Source organism: Lissotriton helveticus, chromosome 4_1 (genome assembly GCF_964261635.1).
Source record: "Lissotriton helveticus chromosome 4_1, aLisHel1.1, whole genome shotgun sequence".
In the NCBI taxonomy this organism is placed as follows: Eukaryota; Metazoa; Chordata; class Amphibia; order Caudata; family Salamandridae; genus Lissotriton; species Lissotriton helveticus.
In genome coordinates, this window is record NC_136063.1 from 557639371 (window position 1) to 557661413 (window position 22043).

Sequence of the window (22043 nt, forward strand, 5' to 3'; positions counted from 1 at the left end):
AAAAAAATGCCGGTCCCCCAAAAAGAGTACGGATGGACCACTCCTTCAAACACCGGTTCAAATTAAGCACGGTCGGGGCACTGCCTTATGCAGGGTGGGATTGTCTTCTTGCTGGTTGTAGCAACAAGGTGTTTGTCCAAGGCTTCCGCTGTGTGCGGAATCCCGTCATCAACAGGGTGTGAGATTTTCTGTACTACTAAACATATTTTATATGATGAGTGTTAGGCTCCAACAAAGCGCTTAAATGTATACGAAAATGCTTAATTACGTCTGGCTATTTATTAAAATGGCACTACAATGTCAACTATGTACGTGTATACTTAAGAGCGATACCTAGTTATAGCAAATAAAAAGCTGTTCCTGATGCTGTGGAACAAAGGGCTGTCTGTCATCTTTTTTTCTGGGAAGAAAGTCGATTAACTTAATTCGAGTAACACTGGCTAACAACCCTGCTTTGGTGCTGCGGTTCTGCTTGTCCAGGGAGACTGCCTTGCTAACTCAAGGTTGTTTCACCCTAGGTGCTCAAACCTATTCATAAAAGGGTTCCTCTGGTTCATGTATCAAGTAAGCAAAATATCATGTTCACAGTGTGCAGGGCTGACAGAGGGACAGTCTGTCAGGCCACGAGAGGCAGCCCCCCCCCCGCAAGAGGAGCTGTGTGTGGCCACAGTCTTTGATGTGTGCACAGAGGGTAGTGGGAGATGTGTTTCAGATTGAAGTAGTGATAAGATGAATCCTCAGATGTTCCAGCCACATAGGAAGAACTGGTCCGGTTTATTTAGTCCCATAGGTTCAGACTGTGCACAGTGTGCTTCTTGGTGACAAAAGTAGCAAAGAGACCCAGAACTTTAAGGAGCACAAACTTCACTAGTACCAGGGATCTGCAACAGGTCATCAAGAGCTGCCAGAAAAGGCACTGCCACTGTTGTGGAAAGGGCAACTGCTTCATTGACATTTGTTTACTAGTTTTAAAGGAAGAGAAGCTGTGACAGGAAAGTTCATTATGTCTGATGTGGTTAGTATGTTACGAGGCTGACTCTACCTCTTCGGACACACCCACCATCTGGGTTCAAAGTAACAGGCTGTGGAACAGCACGTTCCTGTGCTCCAAGGGGATCCCTGTGAAGTTCAAATCATCCATATAAAAGCTCCAAAAAGATGAGGTAGGCACAGTTGCAAGTAAGATCCAAAAAGCTGTTTTATTAGATGAATTCAGCAGATCACGGGAGTGCTGCTATCCTTGTCGAGATCCAACAGCTGACTGAGTCAAACCGCTTGTTGAATCAGTACAAGGACCGCAGCACGAGAGATGCATCTTTAAACATCAACATGTTTAAAGATACACTCTCATAACAGCAGTGACACGAGAAACCTGGAGCGTGACCAGGATCCATGTTACACAATAATAGACAAAGAAAAGTTACCACAACATAGTTAAGAAACACAAACCTCATTACATCATCTCCCTTCCTATAAAATGAAATGAAGAACAATGTTATGACAACTAATAATCTTTGAATCTAACAGGAATAGAACAATTGCGGGAAGACTTATGTGAAGCACAATTTACAGTTGAAGAAGATGTAAGTGGTTGACTCACAAATGGAACTTGTCAGGGCGTAGATGCTGACAAAGAACAAGATGTAACAGGAAAATGAACATTGTGATAGGCCGTACCTAAAGGAAAATGCGAGCAATCATCATCCTTAGAAAATGACTTAAACAACAACATTCTTTTGGCTTGGTCATGTGAAATTTTTACAACAGCTCTTTTACTCCACCACCCTTTCCCTTCAAGAAAAAGGGAACCTTTTAAAGATTTAACAACCTGAACTGGCAAAGAAAATCTTGAGAGTCCCTTGTTTACCTTGTTGGGATTCTTGATTAACACCCACTCACCTATTTCGAAATCCTTAATGACCAAAGACGATGAAGAATTAAAATGTCTCTTTTGAATATCCTGTTTTGACAACACAATTTTCCTTAGAGTGAGTTTGTCTTGACAAGTCATGCAAGTAGAGTTCTCCTTCTTAAACTCTTTTATCCAATTTGGGCAAATAACTCCATTCTATTTCTTTTCTTTAGAAGTCTGAAAGGAGAAATCCCTGTTGTCGAATGAGGTGTGACCAAATAAGACGATATTTTCTTCCTTAAGAATGGTTCAACAGGAAGATTGCATGAAAGAGCTGTCTGGATTCCTTCCTTAATAAATCTGTTCATTCTCTCTATGAGTCCATTGGCAGAAGGAGAATAAAGAGCAACTCTGAGATGTTTAATGTCAACGGATTTGAAATAATTCTGTAACACAGTAGAACAGAAATGTGATCCATTATCTGAAACAATTTCCATAGGAGAACCCTCACTCAGAAAAAAATTGTCTAAAAATTTCATGACAGCCAACGAAGTAGGTGAAGCACAAAAATCAAAGTCAACCCACTTAGAGTGGTAATCGATGAGTGTAACAATGTAACGCTGGTTACTTGAAAGGAGATCAAATGGACCTGCGAAGTCAATGGCAACTTTGTACCAAGACTCCTCCGGAACAGGAACAGAATGCAGAGGAAGTTTGTTTAACTACCAACATTTATCTGAGAGAAGACAAGTGTTTTATATTGGTCCACACAAACAGAAACATCCTTGTCTAAGGCTGGCCACCAAAAGTGTTCTGTTAGCTTCCTTGAAGTACCACCTATACCCAGGTGACCCTCATGTGCTGTTTCAACTAATTTCTTATGAAAAACATAATGGGGAACAATTTGATCACCCCTCATTAGAACACCATTTACAATAGAGAGGTCTTCTGAGACCTGGGCAAATGATTTAAGGGGAGAAGGTAACGAATGCTCTCTTGGCCAGCCAAAAACAACCATGTTTTTTACAGCTTGTAAAATGTGATCCTTTTTATATTCCTTAAGCCAATCAGACTGGGAAATGAAAGGAAATTCCAAAACAGAGTCATCAATGGATGAGACAACACACTCAACCTCGTCATGCCTGGACTCATTCAAACTATCTTCCAAAGAAAGCCTGGACAAACAATCAGCTCTAACGTTTAACCCTCCTTTGATATGACAAATGGTGAAATTAAACTCATGTAACCTGGAAAGTATACGAACCAGCCTAGCCGAAGCTTTCCCAGTTCCGTTGCCATTTAACAAATGGAACAAAAGCTTGTGGTCGCTCTGTAAAATGAAATGTGAACCCCATATAAAACTCTTGAATTTCTCTACAGCCCATGAACATGCAAGTGCCTCCCTTTCTATGGTGCTGTAATTCCTTTCTGCGGAAGACAGTGATCTAGATGCAAAACCAATGGTTTTCTCCCTTGTACCAAACCATTGACATAAAACCGCACCTAACCCAGATTGACTTGCATCTACAGAGATGGAACACTTGACACCCGGAGTGAAAGAAGATAGGGCTTGAGATTCAAGTATTGATTTTTTTACTAAATTAAAAGAATTGTCCGCATCAGTAGACCAAACAAATTTTATATTCTTTTTTAAAAGATCACGTAATGGCCGCACAATCTGGGAATACCCCTGAACAAATCTAGAATAGTATTCTGTCATACCCAGGAAAGATTTTAGGTTATTTTTGTTCTTGGGAATCTGAACATTCGAGATAGCCTGAGTGAGGGAGAACTTAGGTTTAATTCCAGCCTGCAAAATGGAGTGACCCAGATAGTCAACTTCTGACTTAAAGAATTTGCACTTATCCTCACCAAGGGTGATTCCATCATCTCTAAAACGAGATAAAACTTCCTTAAGAGTTTTAATATGATCCAACTTCTCTTTAGAGAATATTAGAACATTGTCCTGATAAGCCTGAACACATTGCATATTTTTCAATAAAGAATCCATGAACTTTTGAAAAACACTTGCCGCCGAGGCTAAACCAAACGGCAATCTCAAATATTTAAAAGCCCCAAATGGTGTGATAAACGTTGTTAAATCAGTGGACTGCGCAGCTAATGGAATCTGGTGGTATGCGCTGCGCAAGTCAAGTAAGGTAAAACATTTTGAACCATCAATTCCAGTTAACAAATCTTGGATTTTGGGAAGGGGATGGCAGTCGATGATTCTGATTAAGAGAGCGCAAATCCGCACAGAGGCGAATGCTAGAATCTTTTTTTCTCACAATAACGATGGGACTGACCCATTGAGAGGAGTCAGTTGGTTCAATTATCCCCTCTGAAACCATTTTATCTAACAATTTCCTTAAATCTTCCCTTACACTAAGGGGAGTGGACCTAAGTTTGTGCACAACCGGAATGGCACCTGGCTTAAGCTTAATGAGGTGTTCGAATTTATTAATTTGACCTATTTTAGAATTAAAAACCTCAGGGAAAGCTTTAATGATGCCACTGACACACGCATTAGATTCCTCATCTATTGTTGAGACTACAGGATCATTAACTTGTACATGGTTCATTGAGCCCGGAACAAGTTTGAGATTCATTTTTGCAAGATCCTGCCAACCTACTATATTTTTACCATTAATGGCAACATAAACTTTAGTATAAGTAGACCTTCTAAGACAAGTAATATACGATCTAAAATAACCAAGCATATCTATATTTTTTCCACTGTAGGCTTTTGGAGTTATATCAATTTCTGTAAGAGTAGTTCCTTTAGACCACGAAGCATTAAAAAGACTGTCTGAAATGATGGTGACTGGAGCACCAGAATCAGCCATCATAACAACAGATTTTTCACCAACCAAAACTACACATGAAGGATCAACAACATGTTCTTCTACCAGATGACCATAAGAATCAATTGCTAAAATGTCCCTCTTTTCAGTCATGTTATCTAACAAATCAATAGTATTAATATCAAGGTTATGTAAATCTGATTCAAGGGGAGTAACATCAATTAGTGATATATTTGGTTCCTGTTCGTACAATTCATGAGAAGCAACTGATCTAACATGAACAGTACGCTTTGCCCTACATACTGAACTAAAATGCCCCACTTTCTGACAATTAGTACATTTCTTACCTAACGCAATACACATAGGGCTATTACTTAAATGTGATTTCGAACCACACCTGTAACAAAAGGTAGAATACTTCTTTTGTGGAAATTGTGGCGTTTTACCAAACCTGTTCTTGAAAGTTAAAGCATTTACAGACATATCATTTTGAATTGCATTAACAGGTAACACATTATCTTTTGAGATGCATTCTGAGGAAATTATACTTCTTTCTATGCTTTTTGCCATGTCAATCACCTCAGAAAGAGTAGGGTCTCTACAGCTAAGGACCCTCTCCTGTATCTTCTTATGGTATCAACCATAAACAAATTGATCTCTAATGTACATATCCAAACAAGCCCCAAAATTGCAGTCCGCAGACAGGTTCCTTAGAACAGAAATAAAGTCCTCCACGCTTTCATCAATATTTTGTTTTCTTTTCTTGAAATTGAATCGTTCAAGCATGACGTTTGGTTGCTCTAAAAGTTTTTTATTAAGCCTCTGGATGGCATCTGTAAATACATTCCAACCTTCTCCTCTACCGGCTGGAGGAATTAAAACTGGCAAATTATCATAAATTTCTCTTCCTGCTCGTCCTAAGTGACTGTAAAGTAATGCCAATTTTCTTTTTGCTGAATATTCCTCTGCACCTATTGGCACCAAATGATTTTCAAAACTATGAAACCAATTTTTCCATGGTTCAACAGGTTTACCATTTACTGGTAAAAAATGGTTTAAAACAACTTGCTGATTGTTGGCCATGTTTAAGTGAAATGTTAAATCCCTATATAAATTTCTTTTCGTAAAAGTCTTTAAAATATCACCTTTTGTTCGAAATCTGAAAACTCCTTTTCTTTTATTAAAATTATATGTTAAATGTTAAAGTACATACCCTTTAAGTCCATCTCAAATCCATTTTTCTTGTAAAAATCGCAGCGCTGTGAATATTCCCTTTTTTTAAAAATTCTGGTTGAAAATGCGTTTTCCTTGACGCTTAGGAGTGATAACACACTGAAAATTGCTTTGAATTATCGTGCGCGCGCTGAAAATGCCTCAAAATACTTTACCAAAATTACCTCCTGGGTGATGTCATCGCGTTTAGTCACACAGCACATGCGCGAGCGCGTACTGTGCATGCGCGAGTGCACTTCAAGCCGAAGAAACGAAGAAATGCTTTAAAATCACTAACTCCGGTAATTTTACTCGGAATTTGCGCGTTGAAGAGATGCGGTGATCCTCTACACAGTGAGTTGTTGATAAAGCCTTGCAGCAACAATTAATCCTTTTTGCGCTCCTTGTAAATCCTTAAAGAAGCAGGAACTTGGTGAAATGCTGATTTCCTTTAAAATCCCGTCGCCAAATGTGAAGTTCAAATCATCCATATAACAGCTCCATAAAGATGAGGCAGGCACAGTTGCAAGTAAGATCCAAAAAGCAGTTGTATTAGATGAATTCAGCAGATCACAGGAGTGCTGCTATCCTTGTCGAGATCCAACAACTGACTGAGTCAAACCGCTTGTTGAATCAGTACAAGGACTGCAGCACGAGAGATGCATCTTTAAACATCAACATGTTTAAAGATACACTCTCATAACAGCAGTGACACGAGGAACCTGGAGCGTGACCAGGATCCATGTTACACAATAATAGACATAGAAAAGTTACCACAACATAGTTAAGAAACACAAACCTCATTACAATCCCTGAGGCAGACAATGGAGTTATGGTTGAGGCAAACAGTTTCTATGCCGGTCCTTGGCTGCATCCAGGGACTGAGCTTTGTGGACAGAGGTGGGAGATATTTTCCCTTATGTGGTCAAGTGTTTAGAAATGTCAGCCTTTTTCATTTTTCCCGCTATATATTCTTTCCTGCTTCAGCTTTAGAGCCTTCAGGCTCTTTGTATCACCGTGAGCACTTTCGAAATAATTATTCCATCAGTCATATTGATTTAGAATACTTCCAGCCCAATCACTTTTCAACATCTTTCTGGACTATCTCCTGGCAGACAGAGGGGAAGAGCATGCACATGCCCCAAGACTCGGAGGCAAATCAATTATCTGCCTTCTCCCTGCAGATGATGCCCTTTTACTATCTGAAACCGGAGTGGGGTTTCAATGGCTTCTGGGTTAACTGTATGATTACACGTAGCACAATGGGCTCTCCATCAACCAGGAGAACACCCGAACAATGATAATGTGCAGAAAGACAAAGAAGCCAGGCCAATGGCACCTGAAGACCTTTAAATCAAAACTGCTTTGAAATATAAGATCTTGGGAGTGGTTGTGGACAATCGTGGGACTTTTCTCCGCCGCAGAAAGTCCATAAAATTAAAAGCAGCTTCCTTACTCCATGCGTTTCTTAAGCTTTTAAAAAAACTTTTAGGCCCCATCTCGAACTCTTCATGAAAGTTATTTGTGCCGCACTACAGCCCATTATAGCTTTCGGATCAGAGGTTTCCAATTTATTGGATCAACTCTTAGTAAGCACTTTAGGAGGACATTCAACCTTACAACACATGTTTCTACTGCACAAATCCGTCTGGAATGTGGCCTATCCGACCAAATACTGGAAAGATAAGTAGCCTTTTGAAAACCTGCTTTCAGCTACATTCCGCAATGGTTGACTCACTGGAAAGCCAACTGAGGCTAGAAAAACAAGTGGCAGTAGTGAGTCAGCAGCCCGTGTTTACCTGGACCATTCACTACAGACCTTACAGACAGCAGCGCTGTGGGCAGGTCCTGTCACCTTCATTATCTTTAAAAAATACAACCTCCAACGTTGTGTGTCAGAAATCGCAACTAGCAAACCAACAAAAGTTATCTCACCGCAATCACTCTTGGATAATCTTAAATAACTATGACGGACTATCCGGGGAGGCGACCAATTTTAAGTGTTTGCACGTCTAAACAAGTCAAACAAAAACATATCCATCATAGGCCAGGTGGTCTGGACTTTACATCTGGTGGGAAAAGGAAAAGCACTCACTCTGCAGGCTTTGCCAATCCGATAGCGAATTAATTGTGCATGTTTTTGCCCTGTCTTGTTACTAGAAAGGTGAGGATTATTAAGACCCCATTTCAGCTACTGGGCATACGCTCTTGCAGAGCCGAAGTAATGATTTACCTCAAAGCAAAGCATCTAGATTTGTAAAGTTTATGCAGTCAGTGGAAAATATATTGAACCACGGAGCTCGTTGGAAAGGATTTGGGGCATACTATCAAGGCGGCCGATATGAAATTATCGCCGCTTTAGCGGCCATTTTCGGCAGCAAAGCGGCGATAATTTCATCGCCCTATTAGCAAGCTGTCGCTAACGGCAGTTAGCAACAGTTTGTAGGCGATAGCGAGTGGTTTCTGGCCCGCTTTGTATGTCAGCGATATTTATCACTAATGACATGCAAAGTGGGCGTACCCAACCTGTTAGCGACTGAAAGCAGTCGCTAACATCGCTATCACTTATTATCAACGCAGGCTTAGCGATTAAAACATTTGAGCTAAGCGCAAATGTCGCTGAAAACGAATGCCTGCTCAGACCAGTTCTTAGCCATTATATCCAAGGGGAGGTGGATATTCTGGCTAAGTCTCCATTGGCGATAATGCGTGAATATCGCTAGATTACCAGCGATATTCACGCATTTCGCCGCTAACGCCGGAAACTTTATCGCATTTCAGATAAACGTTGCTAATAGCACGTTATCTCTGCGATAAAATCCGGCGATGCACAGCGATAGAAAAAATTTTGCTAAGTTTAGTTAGCGATAATTATCGTTAGTTGTTGATAATATGCCCCTCGATTCTTGGAGTTGTTTTGGTGCCTGCAGAACAACTACTTTTGAATACTTTTCTTTTCTCCTCTTCACTCATAACCCTTTGATTAAATTGTGGCCCTACAGACACCTGAACTGTCTTCTTGGTAATATGCACTTTAGGTCATTTTGCCACCAAAGTTAAGTCGGAGGTCCCATTGACCAGATTATCACGATTAATTACAGGCTACGATGAAACCTCGAGACGATTGCTTTACCCACTTTTACATCGAATTCTCTCATGCTTAAACTATGTTTTGTATAAAGATGAATGCAGCGGCTTCTAGAGAAACCGTTAGGCTAATTGTTGATAGTGACATTTGCATTTTTTCCTACATGTATGGTTTTAAGTAACTAAGGCAGGAATACCCTTGAACTTTGTTTAGAATCTGGGGCCAAAAGCTAATACCCTCGGTATTATTATTGGAGAAGGTTAGTAGTCATCCCAATACTTTGCCATAAAATATGCCAAGGGTCATGAACAATTACAGCCAAAATGTGTTCCGTCGAAAAGTATTCCTTATAAGCAAAACAGAAAACGGAGTAATGTTTTATGTAAAAATATTCAACATGATCATGTATCACAGGCAAGTGTTCCTAACCAGTAAGATTAATAGTAGCGCTTATTATCCTATTTGGGTGAGTTTATGAGCATGGCACATCTGTTTGAGGCGAAATTAATCAAACAAACTTTGAAGTTATTTCGTTGAGGGTCACTTCACCTGGCCATATATGTGTGGCTCGGTTTAAAGTTTATGTGTGAATTCGAATTCCTAGGCAGTTAGAGTATTGAAAAGCAAGTGACTTAAGATGACAGAGAAAGAAAGAATAAGAAAAAACATGTAATAACAACCATAGTTTAAATATGTTTATTAAACCTATGGTTGTTTTTATATGTTTTTTCTTATTCTTTCTTTCGCTGTCATCTTAAGTCACTTGCTTTTCAATACCCTAACAGCCTAGGAATTTATATTCACACATTGTTATCTCTGCCCTAGGAGTTACTACTATTGTTCAGGGGGTCCTTGTTTTTTTCAATCCTCGGTTTAAAGTTTAGCCACGTTGCATTTTCCTATAGTCTTAAACTGATCAAAGCTACTTTTCTGCATTTCTCATGTGTGGGCCGAAGTACTAAAAATCTGTAAGTGGTATAATAACCCAAAACTGTGAAAAAAAGTTGGGATTAGATTGCCAAGAGAGGGGAGAGGATGTGGCCCGTTGGCTAGACTGCCTTCTTTGGTGCTGGAAACCAGGGTTCGATTCTCGGAGTCACGTCCACATCCTGTGATTTTGGGCAAATCACTTAATCTCCCCGTGCCTCAATGTGTAATGTAAATACGGTGCTCATGTAAAGCGCTCCAATACCTTTAGGTCGAGTTTGCGCTATATAAATATGTCAAAAAAAACAAACCAAGGTGTCGATAACATGTTTACTCGCAGTATGGCGGCCATTTTGGAAGTATTGGAAATACAATTACAGTGGCTTAGTGCTGCCTTAATAATAGTTATAATAGGGAGGGATAATAGGGAGCTGACCCTATCGTCACCACAACGTTGCAAAAAGTGACGTTGTGGTGGCGATAGGGGCTTGATAATAAGCCCCACTGTGTTTTGTTATCTCATATGATTCATGCGTATTTTGTCTTTTTCCACCTCCTGTGTGTAATTTATTATTTTTCCAACAGGGTGCAAATCTGGACAGCCTCGACAATGAGTCTCGATCACCACTCCTTTTAGCTGTTACATGTTCAGCATGGAAAACCGTGGATTTACTGCTCTCAAAAGGTACTGTTCCTATTTTTTAACAGAGGACCTAGTAAGTGTTCCTTTTTAGGTCTGGACAGGGACAACGTTAGCAATCTGCTAGAGCTGTTGAGATAGTCGATACGACTGTACATAGAAGGGCTTTTATATTTTCCCAGTTATGCATTTTACATTGATGACAGGGCTAAAAAAGTAGTCCTTCTCTGCGTTCCTACAACAACACTTCCTTTCTACCCTCCCACAATAGCAACCACAGACTGTGCACGAACCCTTAACCAAATACTTGTATCCATACACCGAGTCCTAACATGTGGTGGGGCTGCAAGCACTCCATTTTCAGACCAGAAGAGTAGGGAAGCAGCCCTGCTGGTTTTCCTTATAAAATGATCTCCTATATGTCTTTTATGTCACATTCTTTGGGTTCAAATGCATTTTGGAACCGTTCCTCAGCATTTTTGTGTTTTTTCAAAAGTCCCTCCAATGTGGTACCACTGAGTTGGCGTAGGTGTTTTTGTGGGTGGAAGTGTTGGAGTGTTCTGTGTTGGCAATGTCAGGCACACAAGGGGTGTGGGAGGCTGATAGTTCATGGGCTGTTTGTGTGGGGAGTATGAGAAGTGGCTAAGTTCCCATGTAGCAAATATTGTGCAACTGACTGTCGACGGTATGTCGTGTATGCCTACGCTTTGGACTATTTTTTGAGGCACGGTTTCGGTTGTGTAGGGAGTGTTCAGGTGGGATATATGTGATGCATCATGGTGTTGAGAAACACTAAGAGGGCATACCGATTGCTACCTTGAGAGTATGGTCAGTAGGAGAATACAGAGAGTATCAGCCATGGGTGGCTGATTGAAAAAGGTTTGGACGGACTTGGACGTCTCTTGTTTGACTCCGATCAACTTTGGTGATCACTACAGCGGCCCCTTTGTAATCCATTCCACCAGCTGTAGATGACAAAATCGTATGGTTTTAAAAGACAACAATCCTTTGATGTGAGTGTAAGGTGTCAGCTGACACCTCCAGGAATAAGTATGCACTAAATCAATGTGCTACACATTTCAAGCTATTAGGCTGTCATATTCTCCCCTGTCCTGATGAAGACCCGCCACAGATGCTTATGAATCTGCACTAGTATTAGGGTCGAAACGTCAACATTATTATCTCAATCTATCAACCCAACTCCTCAACTAGAACAGGGAAATATTATATCCTGTTGGGGTCTATGCATTTTACTGTGAACATACTTGTAAAAGACCGTTCATATTTGTAAATGTGCGTTATTCATGTCACACTTGTACAGCACTTTGTCACTGATCACGACCAGTCACTAATTGTTCTACTCATCACTTGCTTTATGTTGTTTTATGTTTTGGACAGCGATCTATTAACTTGCATATTTAAAAAGTATAATTAAACAAGGAATTCACTTTCTGAATTAAGTTGTTATTCCCCCTGGGTGTGTTGATTTGTTATATGATGAATAATATATGTTTTGAAACGTATTAAGTACAGTCAGGGCCGGACTGGCTACCGGGCATTTTGGCATTCTGCAGAGCTGGGGGCTGATGTCACTACGGTGGGGGCTAATTTCGTAGATGGAGACCTGCTTGTGCTTCGAAATCAACAATGCAAAACGAATTTCGTTTTGCACACGCAGGTCCCCATCAAAGAAATCAGCCCCTAGCTTGGCAGCATGACAAAACGCCCGGTAGCCAGTCCGGCCCTGAGTACAGTACATCAATTATACTTGTTTCCCGACAGAACCATTTTTTCCTTAGCATACCTACCCAGGTTCTGATGGTTACTGGGTTACCCAATTAACTTAAATGAAAGAAGGGTTAGGAGGGATTGTCTGTGCAGGGCGTATTGAGCTGTGCATGGAGTGTCGCAGTGTGGTATTCCGAAGGTGGGAGTTTTAGTAATCAGGCAATAATGAGGGAAATAGCTGTGCAGTTTATGTCATACTTTGCATGGAAAGACAGGGCTACGTGCATAGAGGCTCACCATGCAGGGATTACATGAGAACTAACTGTGATGGAAGTGTCAAGTGGCTACTATGAAATATGTTCAAATCACATGTCTATGGGTGCATTTCTTGTACATCCATAACTGCAGAACATGAAACGTGCTAACTGTGTAGGAAGTGTGGGGGAAAAGTTTGTGCAGGCAGTGTTGCGCTGTGCATGATATGCTGTGAGGCTCTGCAGGAAGGTGGAGGGGTATAAGAATGCAAGAATTACTGAAGAGAGTGTTGCAGATTGCCTATGCACTATTTCGTAACTTTTCCAGAAGATGGCTGTTCCAGGAGTGTGGTTTTGAGGTAGTTTTGGACGCATTGCTGGCGTGGTAATGCAGGGAGCTGAGCCATGCCTGGCGTAATAGGGGCTAATGGCAATGATTGTTTTTGATTAACTCAGATGTGGTGGTCGTCCAAGTAATGAGTGAAGTCTGTGCTATTTGCAGCTTTCAGGATGGGTTGGCTTTGGAGATTGTGCCTGTTGCCATGCATTGACTGTCACAGGTTGTAACTAAGTTGTCATGTAATGCTATTAATGGAGTTGAGACTATTGTATTTGGGTGTGCTCTGACTGTGGGTACCGATTGTTGCTGGATCTCTGCTGAGTATGTTTAACTGTGCAGAGTGCTGTGATGCTGACTGCACAGGCGGTGCAACTTGTGGCTGTGGCTACTGGGACTTTACAGAATGTATATTAACAGTTTGAGGATACTAGGATGCTTCTTTTCAGATTATGCACGTGTAAGCTGAAGCTGTGAGTTTGCAGGTGCTGGCTATACATAGTGGGCGTGCATTTTTGTGTTGTGCCTGTGGTACATAAGATTGCAGTGCACTTTGTACCTGACCTGGTGAAGGGCAGCAGGGGACTTTCTCATCTTCATATTCTTTTTACTAGCTCTCTGTGAATTTATTGTTTTGGACTAGAACTCAAGGTCATTTCTCTAGCCCCAAAGAGCCCATCCAGTCAAGTGGGGGTGCACAACCTGCTGTCCGTCCTGAGGGGGGTGTAAAGTAACACTAGGCCTCCCGATAGCTGGCAGTCATAATGGTTTAAAATGCTAGGCCTTCACCCAGATGTATATTTATTGAGGCAAGTGTGGGTTTTTGTGCATGCATAAACTGATCTGTTAATACATTTTCTAGGTACTGTCAATGACAGCCTTACTGTCGCTCAAAGTAATGGAACAGAGTAGCTTAATTTCAATAATCAAGTTAGCAGAACGTTCAAAATTTCCAATCTCTAATTTACTCTCTTCTATACTGACTGCTGTTACTCTGCATAGGGCAGTGATGAGGCTAAAGAAAGGCCAGTGCCCGTCTGTCTTATGTTATTGGTAGCTTGGGTGGTATATGTCAGAACAGTATGTGCCTGCCATCCTTATTTAATTATAGACCTTTTGCCTTTAGTGCTGATCCTATTGCCCAATACTAATTGGAGCGAATTTCAAGGATGAAATTACCTCACTCATGGTCCTCCGATGGACCTTGCTGGGTGCTGAGAGGGGTTGGATATAAAGGCTTCCAAAAGTCATCCAATGAGGATCAGGAATTGGATACCTGAATTATAACGTTGATATCAAGCTCATGTAGATTACTCTAAAAATGCTGTAAAGTTAAAGAATTATCACTGCAAGCCCAAATCTCCTGAATAAATGTAGGTGAGCCTAAATCAAGAGTTGAGCTAAAGCTATACAAAATAGTAACATTAGAATTTGGTTCTCCGAAATCTCGCTAATGTGATCAACTCTAGTCATTAGTAAACCCAGATTGGAAATGCACATCGACTTATGTAAGGATACATCATGACTGATGAGTCAAATTAGTAAATTCAGTTTAGTTTATCATATTTTAGAAAGATAAGTGCATCAATGGACCACATAGGGTCATAAGAAAAAGAAAGACCAGATAAGTACCAAGAGCTTAAGAGTTCAAAAAGAGTTAATTGTGCCAGTTCAAGTGGTCCCCAAAGAAGGAAGAAACCACAATCGCATATATCATATGTGTCAGTTCGGGAAAGAAGCCAGATGAGTTATCATCAGGGTAGTTAATTTGCCAGGTAAATTCTGCAAATCTCCGTTAGCAGTTTGTAATCAGAAGGTAATGCAGACTAGCAAATTATCTGTCACCATCAAGCTTCATATACGCAAATCGCTGTAATACTCCTGAATGCTCAAATGTGCAAAAGCCTTCCAATCTAGTAAATCAGGCTATATTACATTCATAAAGTTTCCGAGGGTGACACCTCCTAGAAACACCTCATCTGGTTAGACCACTCAGTCTATTGGTCAGGTCATATGGAGTGGGTGTCAGGTGACAAAAAGAATACACAAAATGCATAGAAATCAGTGGGACAATTGCACATTTCAGTATGTGGAAAGTTAGAACAATGCTCCCATAGGAGAAAATTCTAAAGGACAGTTTCCCAGGCAGATGTCCGGAAATGGTAACATAATTGTAGCAATATCTTTCATTCAATACATGTGAACTCAGTAGGGGAAAACACTGTTGCACATAATTTGTTAGTTGTATGTGGGAAAAGGGCAGCAGGTAAAATGATTGCATTGATGTTTGTTTCCATTCAGGGCGGCTTTAGGGCAGTGTGACCGGTACAGTCACACTGGGCACTGATGTGGAGGGTGGGGGGGGGGGGCAGGGGGTGCATTGACCTCAGCAGCGGCACTGTGTTTAGCAATAACGTAGGATTTAAAAGCACCTGCTGCAGAGTTCCTTGGGCCTCCAACTTTGAAGTAGCAATACAAATGTCATAATAACTCTTCTGATAAATGTTCCTGTCAGTGAAAGATTGGACTTTTGTCTAGTGGCAGTTATCACTTCCCAGTAAAGTAGTGCAGAGGGTTAATATGCCTGCCTGCTCCATAGAACAGATCCGTATTTTATGTGGATAGCTAAGTGGAATAGTAATCCAACATTTACCAGCACTTCATAACAAATTAAATGTATCTGAGAGAGAGGCTATGGAGAGATGAGGGGCACTTTTACCCAGATGGCAGTGAAGCAATATGAGGAGGTTATAAGAGGAGGGAGTGCAAAAACAAAATTGTGGCACCGGGCGCCACAAATGATAAAGCCGGCCCTGTTCCCATTTGTGTGGTTGTTTTTCTGCCTGTGTGATTGCTTGTGTTTATGTTTGTCCATCTGTGTGCTTGTGTGTGTATTCAGAAATGTATGCGGGTGGGTATGCGCCCCTTCTGGTCATATCCTTTTCTTCCTCCTTCGAAGCGTGTGTTTAGAGTAGGCTGCTTCATTCACTGCATGGCTTTCTGTGTGCCGCTGTGAGTGTGTATGTTTGTGTGCGCTTTTCTGTTTATGCACTTGTCTTTGACCCTTCTTGTGTCTATGTGCATCTTCATGCCATTGAGTGCATACCTACGAGTGCTATTATGACTATGGGTGCGCGCCCTTGCCGGATTTGTTGTTCATTTGCCATTCTGTGTCTGTGTCTGCACATGATTTTCTTTATGGATGACTGTCTCTATATACCTTTTCCGCCTGCAAACTGGGAATGTGCGTTTGCTTGGACATGGTGGAAAATATTAGAACATTTTTGTTTCTACAGCATTATGAATACTGTGTAGATAATGCATTCTGAAAATTGGTCAAATATGTTTGTTACTTTGGGGCTGTAGAAAAAGTAATTGCCTGTTTATATTGAAATTGTGGAAGAAGTCAATGTATGCATTACTCTAATTTACTTCATTATCTGTTCCACGTTACTGATAATAAGCAATAAATCTGTGATAGCATTGGTTCTAGTGTGCTTATGTGCGATCAATGTGCATAGCGTACTGTTACCATACCCATAGGTTACAGATGAATGATATCTTGCTTTACTATACCAACGAATGCAAACACAGGACTGATAGTGCACTTTCTTATAACAATGATCAGCATGCTAAAGACAATCTCTTGGCTTATTAAGGGTGATTCAGGATTTTCTTAAGCTCTTAGGGCCCGATTCACGGTCGTGGCTGAGGCCCCGCTGTCATGGCAAAGAGCTCGCACTCAAGGTCGGAGCTCTGCAATGAGAAAGTGCAATGCAGAAGTCCCGCTGTGGCGGCCATCTTTGAATCGGGCCCTTAGTGTATGTGTGAAACTAATGTCACTAAAATTGGTTTACTTTACCGTTTTACTTACGATTTCACAATTTTGCTACTGTGTTTTTTGCTATTTACAATAAATGAGCGAAGATTTTAATTGCTTGCATTGTAAAATAAAGAATAGAGAAAGCGTACACGTCGTAATCAAGGAATAGAAAAAGATGTCTTCATTAGTTTGGGTCTTATATGCCAGACATACACAATGTGGCTAAACAATGTACCTTATATTAAAACATTCATTTGTACGTTGTATAACATAAATAGAGTCATTTCAAAAGTAAACTTCACAAACATTCATAATCTGCATTTTAGGCCAAAATAATTAAATTACTCTGAGGTTTAGTGAAAAGAAACCATCCCAATTAGCTAAACCACATTCATTGATGATTATGCCGAGAAACACATCTCAAAATTGATTGATTTGATGATGTTGTGCTTGTGCATGCCTTCATTCTGTGGCTTTCTGGTAAAGGAAAACACTTAGCAGGCTTAAAGTTCAAAAGCATTTATGCAGAGTATATTGTCAGGTTATCTTTGTATATATTTAAATATTTTAATAGAGACATGAAGGTCTACCACTCTACGATTCCTCAGGGCATTGTAATATCAGAATAGGTCTTGGTCTTTTGGACAAAGTACCCTTACTGGAAGGATTTGCAATTCACCGCATAGTTTTATGGCAAAACAACTGAAGGCTGAGTTTCTTGTCAGGATTGATATCCTTTTCAGGTCCTGTGAGACTGAAATATCAAAGGCTTTTACTCATTGTATGGGGGATTGTGAGGTACTTATAAAGCAAACAGCCACACTATCACCATTCACCCCTTTTAAATTCTCAAAATCAAAGTTCTGTAGCTTTTTATAGGGCATTCAAAAAAGAGAAACAAAGCTGAAAATGTTGTCAATCTTTTATTTCTTTAAATGGAATCACAATTGTTCAATTAGAAGCTGGAGTTGGCCTCATAATTTCGCTTTTATCTTTGTCAGCCAGCTCTGGCAGCACACAAAGGTCAACTGTAACAAATTATCACAATGGAGTATGAAGAAATGATACTCTTTTGATGTCACAACTAGGCTGAATGGAACCAGTGAGGAAATACCCATTTCTGCGTGGCCACACATATTATATTGCTGACTGTAATTGCTCGATTTAGAACAGATTTACACGGAGGTAGTGCTACCTTGTGTACAGTGTATGACCCCTAAAAAAGCTTGGTAAAATTGACTAAACCCCAACTGGAATATTTGAATTTCAAGTAAAGCCATAGTGTATGGTGTAAGAAAATACACCAATGACATAGAAAGTTAACTTATATTTCTGGATTGCAGCACCTATTGTGCTATTCATGTGGCTGACAAGGGAAAAGATGGCTTCAGGCCTACATGTGTAGCTTGAATCCTTTAGCTCTTAGAACTCTTGGTGACCTGTCAAAATACACATTGTGACCACAGGGAAATCAAATTTTGACCTATTAAGTAATTTACCCATAAGCAAGCTTTATAGCCCACAAGGCAGGGTGCCTGGTGTTTCAAAGTGTAACATTTAAGAATGTATTGTTTGCATGTTCCTACAGTGACCGGTCACTCAAAGCTACTTTCAAAGTTAGGCCTGAATCTGGCTTAGGTTGGTAAAAGATAAAGTACAATTAATGTGATATTCCTTTATTTTGGGTTTGGTATAATCTAGAGATGTTGTTAAACCACTTATCGATGCTGAACAGAGGATTTTTATTAAACATGTAGGAAAGGTATCTTAAAAACAAGTTATACATTCCTTACCTTCAGGCCCTGCAGCCAATTATCATTGGCCGCTCTGCAGCTGTGTACCAGTGCTGCACCGTATCTTATGAAGTATGACGGGGTCCCCACTATTACCCAGTAATTAAATTAAACACTGGTGAGGCAGGAATGGTGGTCCTGGTGGCATACACTTTAGTCAGTGGGGTGGCTGTGAGCCATCTATTTGCAGAAGAGGAATACGGTGCATTATTTTATGTAAATTAGTTCTGCTAGTAATTATAAGGACACATACATTTTCTCTCTATTTTGGCATCATATGTGCATATAATCTTTGAAGATAGTCACATTTTACACACAAAATAAAATGAAATACAAAAAATGTATACCTAAAAGGCTTTTAAAGGATATGCACATATTTGTGGTTTAGCCCTACTAGTAGCAGGGACCATCCAAATATGGTGACCGCTAACCAGGTTCTTCAAATACTATTACTGAGATCAGTACGCTCCAGCTGAAGATCGGATGGGTCGTCTTGAACTAAGCAAGAGTTGGTGACTGTTGATCCACCAACACAATATGCTGCATTATGAAAAGTAGTGAGTTATTGCAATAGGCGCATTTTACATATGTTTGAGCAATTAACTTTGTTTGTCTTTGTAGTACAGTTGAGAGTCATTTTTTCAATGTTTAATATGGTATGTTTATTAGTGTTATTTTTCATTGTAGGAAATACTGAAGTGTGATTACACGTTCTCAGACAGGAATTGGTCAGACCTCAATCTACTGACTAAGTAAGGTAGGAGAGTAGGGGTTACACTAGATCTATAGTCCTGAAGGAAGCTGGATGACCCTTTGGGCTACTAAATACACCTGAAGCATGTTGACAAGCATGCAGATAGGAGGGGTGTAGGGCTAATAATTTGCCACATCACCACCATCCTACATTATATATATTTTAATCCTATCAGGAAATCCAGCAATAGGATATAGAGAGGATATTCCTGAGCCAGGTTTAAACCTGATTTCTGCACATTTTTTATTCCTAATATTATTTGTTTGTATTGCCTGGGAAACATCCTTTACAACGCAAATTTTACCATGCATTGCTATTACAACGCAGGTTTTACAACGAAAACCATTACAACGCATTGCGCTGGGGGGCGCTCTAGGATAGGGAATAGATTTAATTTACTATCCAACACCTTCCCTAGTGTCCACGGGTACTGGAGTTGGAATAGTAAATTAAACTATTCACTATCCAGCACCCCAAAGCGCTATGCGTTCTAATGGTATGCATTGTAAAAACTGCTTTGTAACAGCATGCGTGGTAAAAGCATGCGCTGCAACGTCATACATCCGTATTGCCTTCCCCACCTTTATTCTCCATTCCAGGCGTTGGTCTGCGAAGGGATGCTGTTAGCAAGTCCAATGATGAAGAATGCCACAATCTGTGGGAGGGGGGTATTTTTAACAAACAGTGTGTGCCCCACATACACCTTTTATGTACTTCTCTTGCCTTCTGTACCCCTTTGTGTGTTTGGATGTGTGATTTGGAGGATTGTTTAGGAGAGATACCTCTTGCCCCTTTATTTTGTGTAATAGATAGACTCCTGTATACTGCTTGACCAATGGACAAAACATCCCCAAAGACAAACCTTCCCAACTTTGCTACACATCCAGTTTTCCTCACTGTGAACTATCCAACAGTGCACCATTTTCAGCAAATTCTAAGATGTCAAAATCTTTCTGTCCCCAGAGAGAGCTTGGAGCACACGTAGGGGTGTATTTAAGGTGAAGAGCAGCCCCTCCAGCTCCCTCCTCCACTGAGACTAAAGCCAGGGGGATACAGTGTGTTTTGTGATCAAAGACCTCTCTTCTTCAAGCTTCTTTTATCAGTAAACTGTAAAAGTATAGCTCTTCTCTTTGTCCTTTTTAAGTTTGTGTAGTTCCTGAACACAGCTAAGCAGCTATACTTGGGTTAATCTGGGCCACATTAATTCCCCCCAAGGCATCTTGGAAGGTCTAACCCATTATCTTTGCCTTGAAAGCAGTAATTTGCACCTCATCAGTGCAGCACTGGCATGGCAGCTGCAGGCAGGCCAATGCTAATTGGCCGCAGGGCCTGCAGGAAGTTAAAGTATACCTTTTTTTTAAAGATACTATTCATATATGTTTAACAAAAATCATATTTCAGCATTGAATTGGATTTTTAATAAATATTAAAAACAGTGGTTTAACAATCTCCTTACCATAAACCAGTATACAGGAGTCACCCCACACATTGGCTGGTGAATTGAATAAAAGTGGCACTTTCTGGACCTGTTGTAGAATAGAACAGAACTGGATCTGTTCTCTGTAATCTGTGTGGAGATCTGAAGACTTAGACATGCTCCCACATATTGCTAGGAGTAAGAAGTAAACTCCAAAGGTCAGTTTCTAACCTCTTGTGTGGCTACTGGGACTAAACAAGCAGCTAAAATCCCTTTTCTTGGAGTGAACAGTGGGCCAGTTACAAATAGAACTGGACTAGACCTTACTGATAGCCTCTGCTAGAGTGTATCCTGGCCCCTAAGTGCTGTCCCTGAGGTCCTTGGAGCTTAATTGGATCCTGAGGCGTGGCTATGAGGCCCAGCCCCAGAAAGTCTGTAAAGTTGGGACCTAGAAAATGTTTGGACTTCGAAGAACTCCGGAGATTCAGAAGACATTGAAGACAAAGCCTTTTTGATTTTTGGAAGGATTTCATCAGATACGGCTTCACGCTTTCCCTCACTGGAAGATTTTGAGCTTTCAAAAAAGAGACTTAGTCCTAAGGTAGAAATCTTAACTGGGTGAATGCAAGATAAGTATTCACCCAACAAGAGAACTTTGGCTGCCACAAAGGTTGAATTTTCCTGGCCAGAGCTTTTCTTGTTAAAAGTAAAACCAATGACTTTAGTGGCTTCAATGGGATCTCATGCAGTGGCTGTCTGAATTTGAAGGTGAATTCCTCAGATATAACCTGAACCCTTGCCACCTGGAAGATTTTGACTTCTATAAAAAAGAGAAAGGGCATGGTTTATAGCTTGATGCAGACCCTACTCCATTACAACAGCAGTGGAGAACTCTCTCCACCAAACTGAAGTTCCATACGCTGCATTTAGAGCCAGACAGAACTTCATTATATCGACAACAGAGACTACTCCATCTTCGCTGCTGACATTGCCCTCTGATGCCCAACAGAGTGAGGGCCATCAGAGGTTTGGCCATGGGTCCACCCACATGATTTAGAGTGGGCGAATACAAGCCCGTTTTTACTGTCCTTCACCTGCAGGTAAAATCAAAGAGTAAGGGGCAGTGAAAACGTAAAAATGCCCCCCTCACCATGGAAAAAAATCCCATGGTGAGGGTGGATTGTTTTTTTGTTTTTTTAAATATGTTTTTATTGCAGAATCATTGACAAAACATCGGGATAAATCAGCCAACATATCCACCACCTTACGAGGCACTATGCATTCTCAAAGTAGCACACAGCCCTTCAGCCCACATCCCGGAGGCCGGGCGGCGCAACAACAAGTTCCAGCAACAGGCCGCCATGTGCGCCCCGAGGGGTTTCTGGCCAACAACACAATTAAGTATCACGGGTCT

At 40.7% G+C, this 22043-nt stretch overlaps 1 protein-coding gene across 1 annotated transcript in view; it reads left to right on the forward strand.

Annotated features, from left to right (window-relative positions):
• TRPA1 (transient receptor potential cation channel subfamily A member 1) overlaps nucleotides 1-22043 on the forward strand; it is an 812153-nt gene that overhangs the window by 411409 nt on the left and 378701 nt on the right. Inside the window, exon 10 of the mRNA XM_078686165.1 lies at nucleotides 10469-10568. Within this exon, the coding sequence (XP_078542291.1) occupies nucleotides 10469-10568 (100 nt within the window). The remainder of the gene's footprint in view (nucleotides 1-10468; nucleotides 10569-22043) is intronic.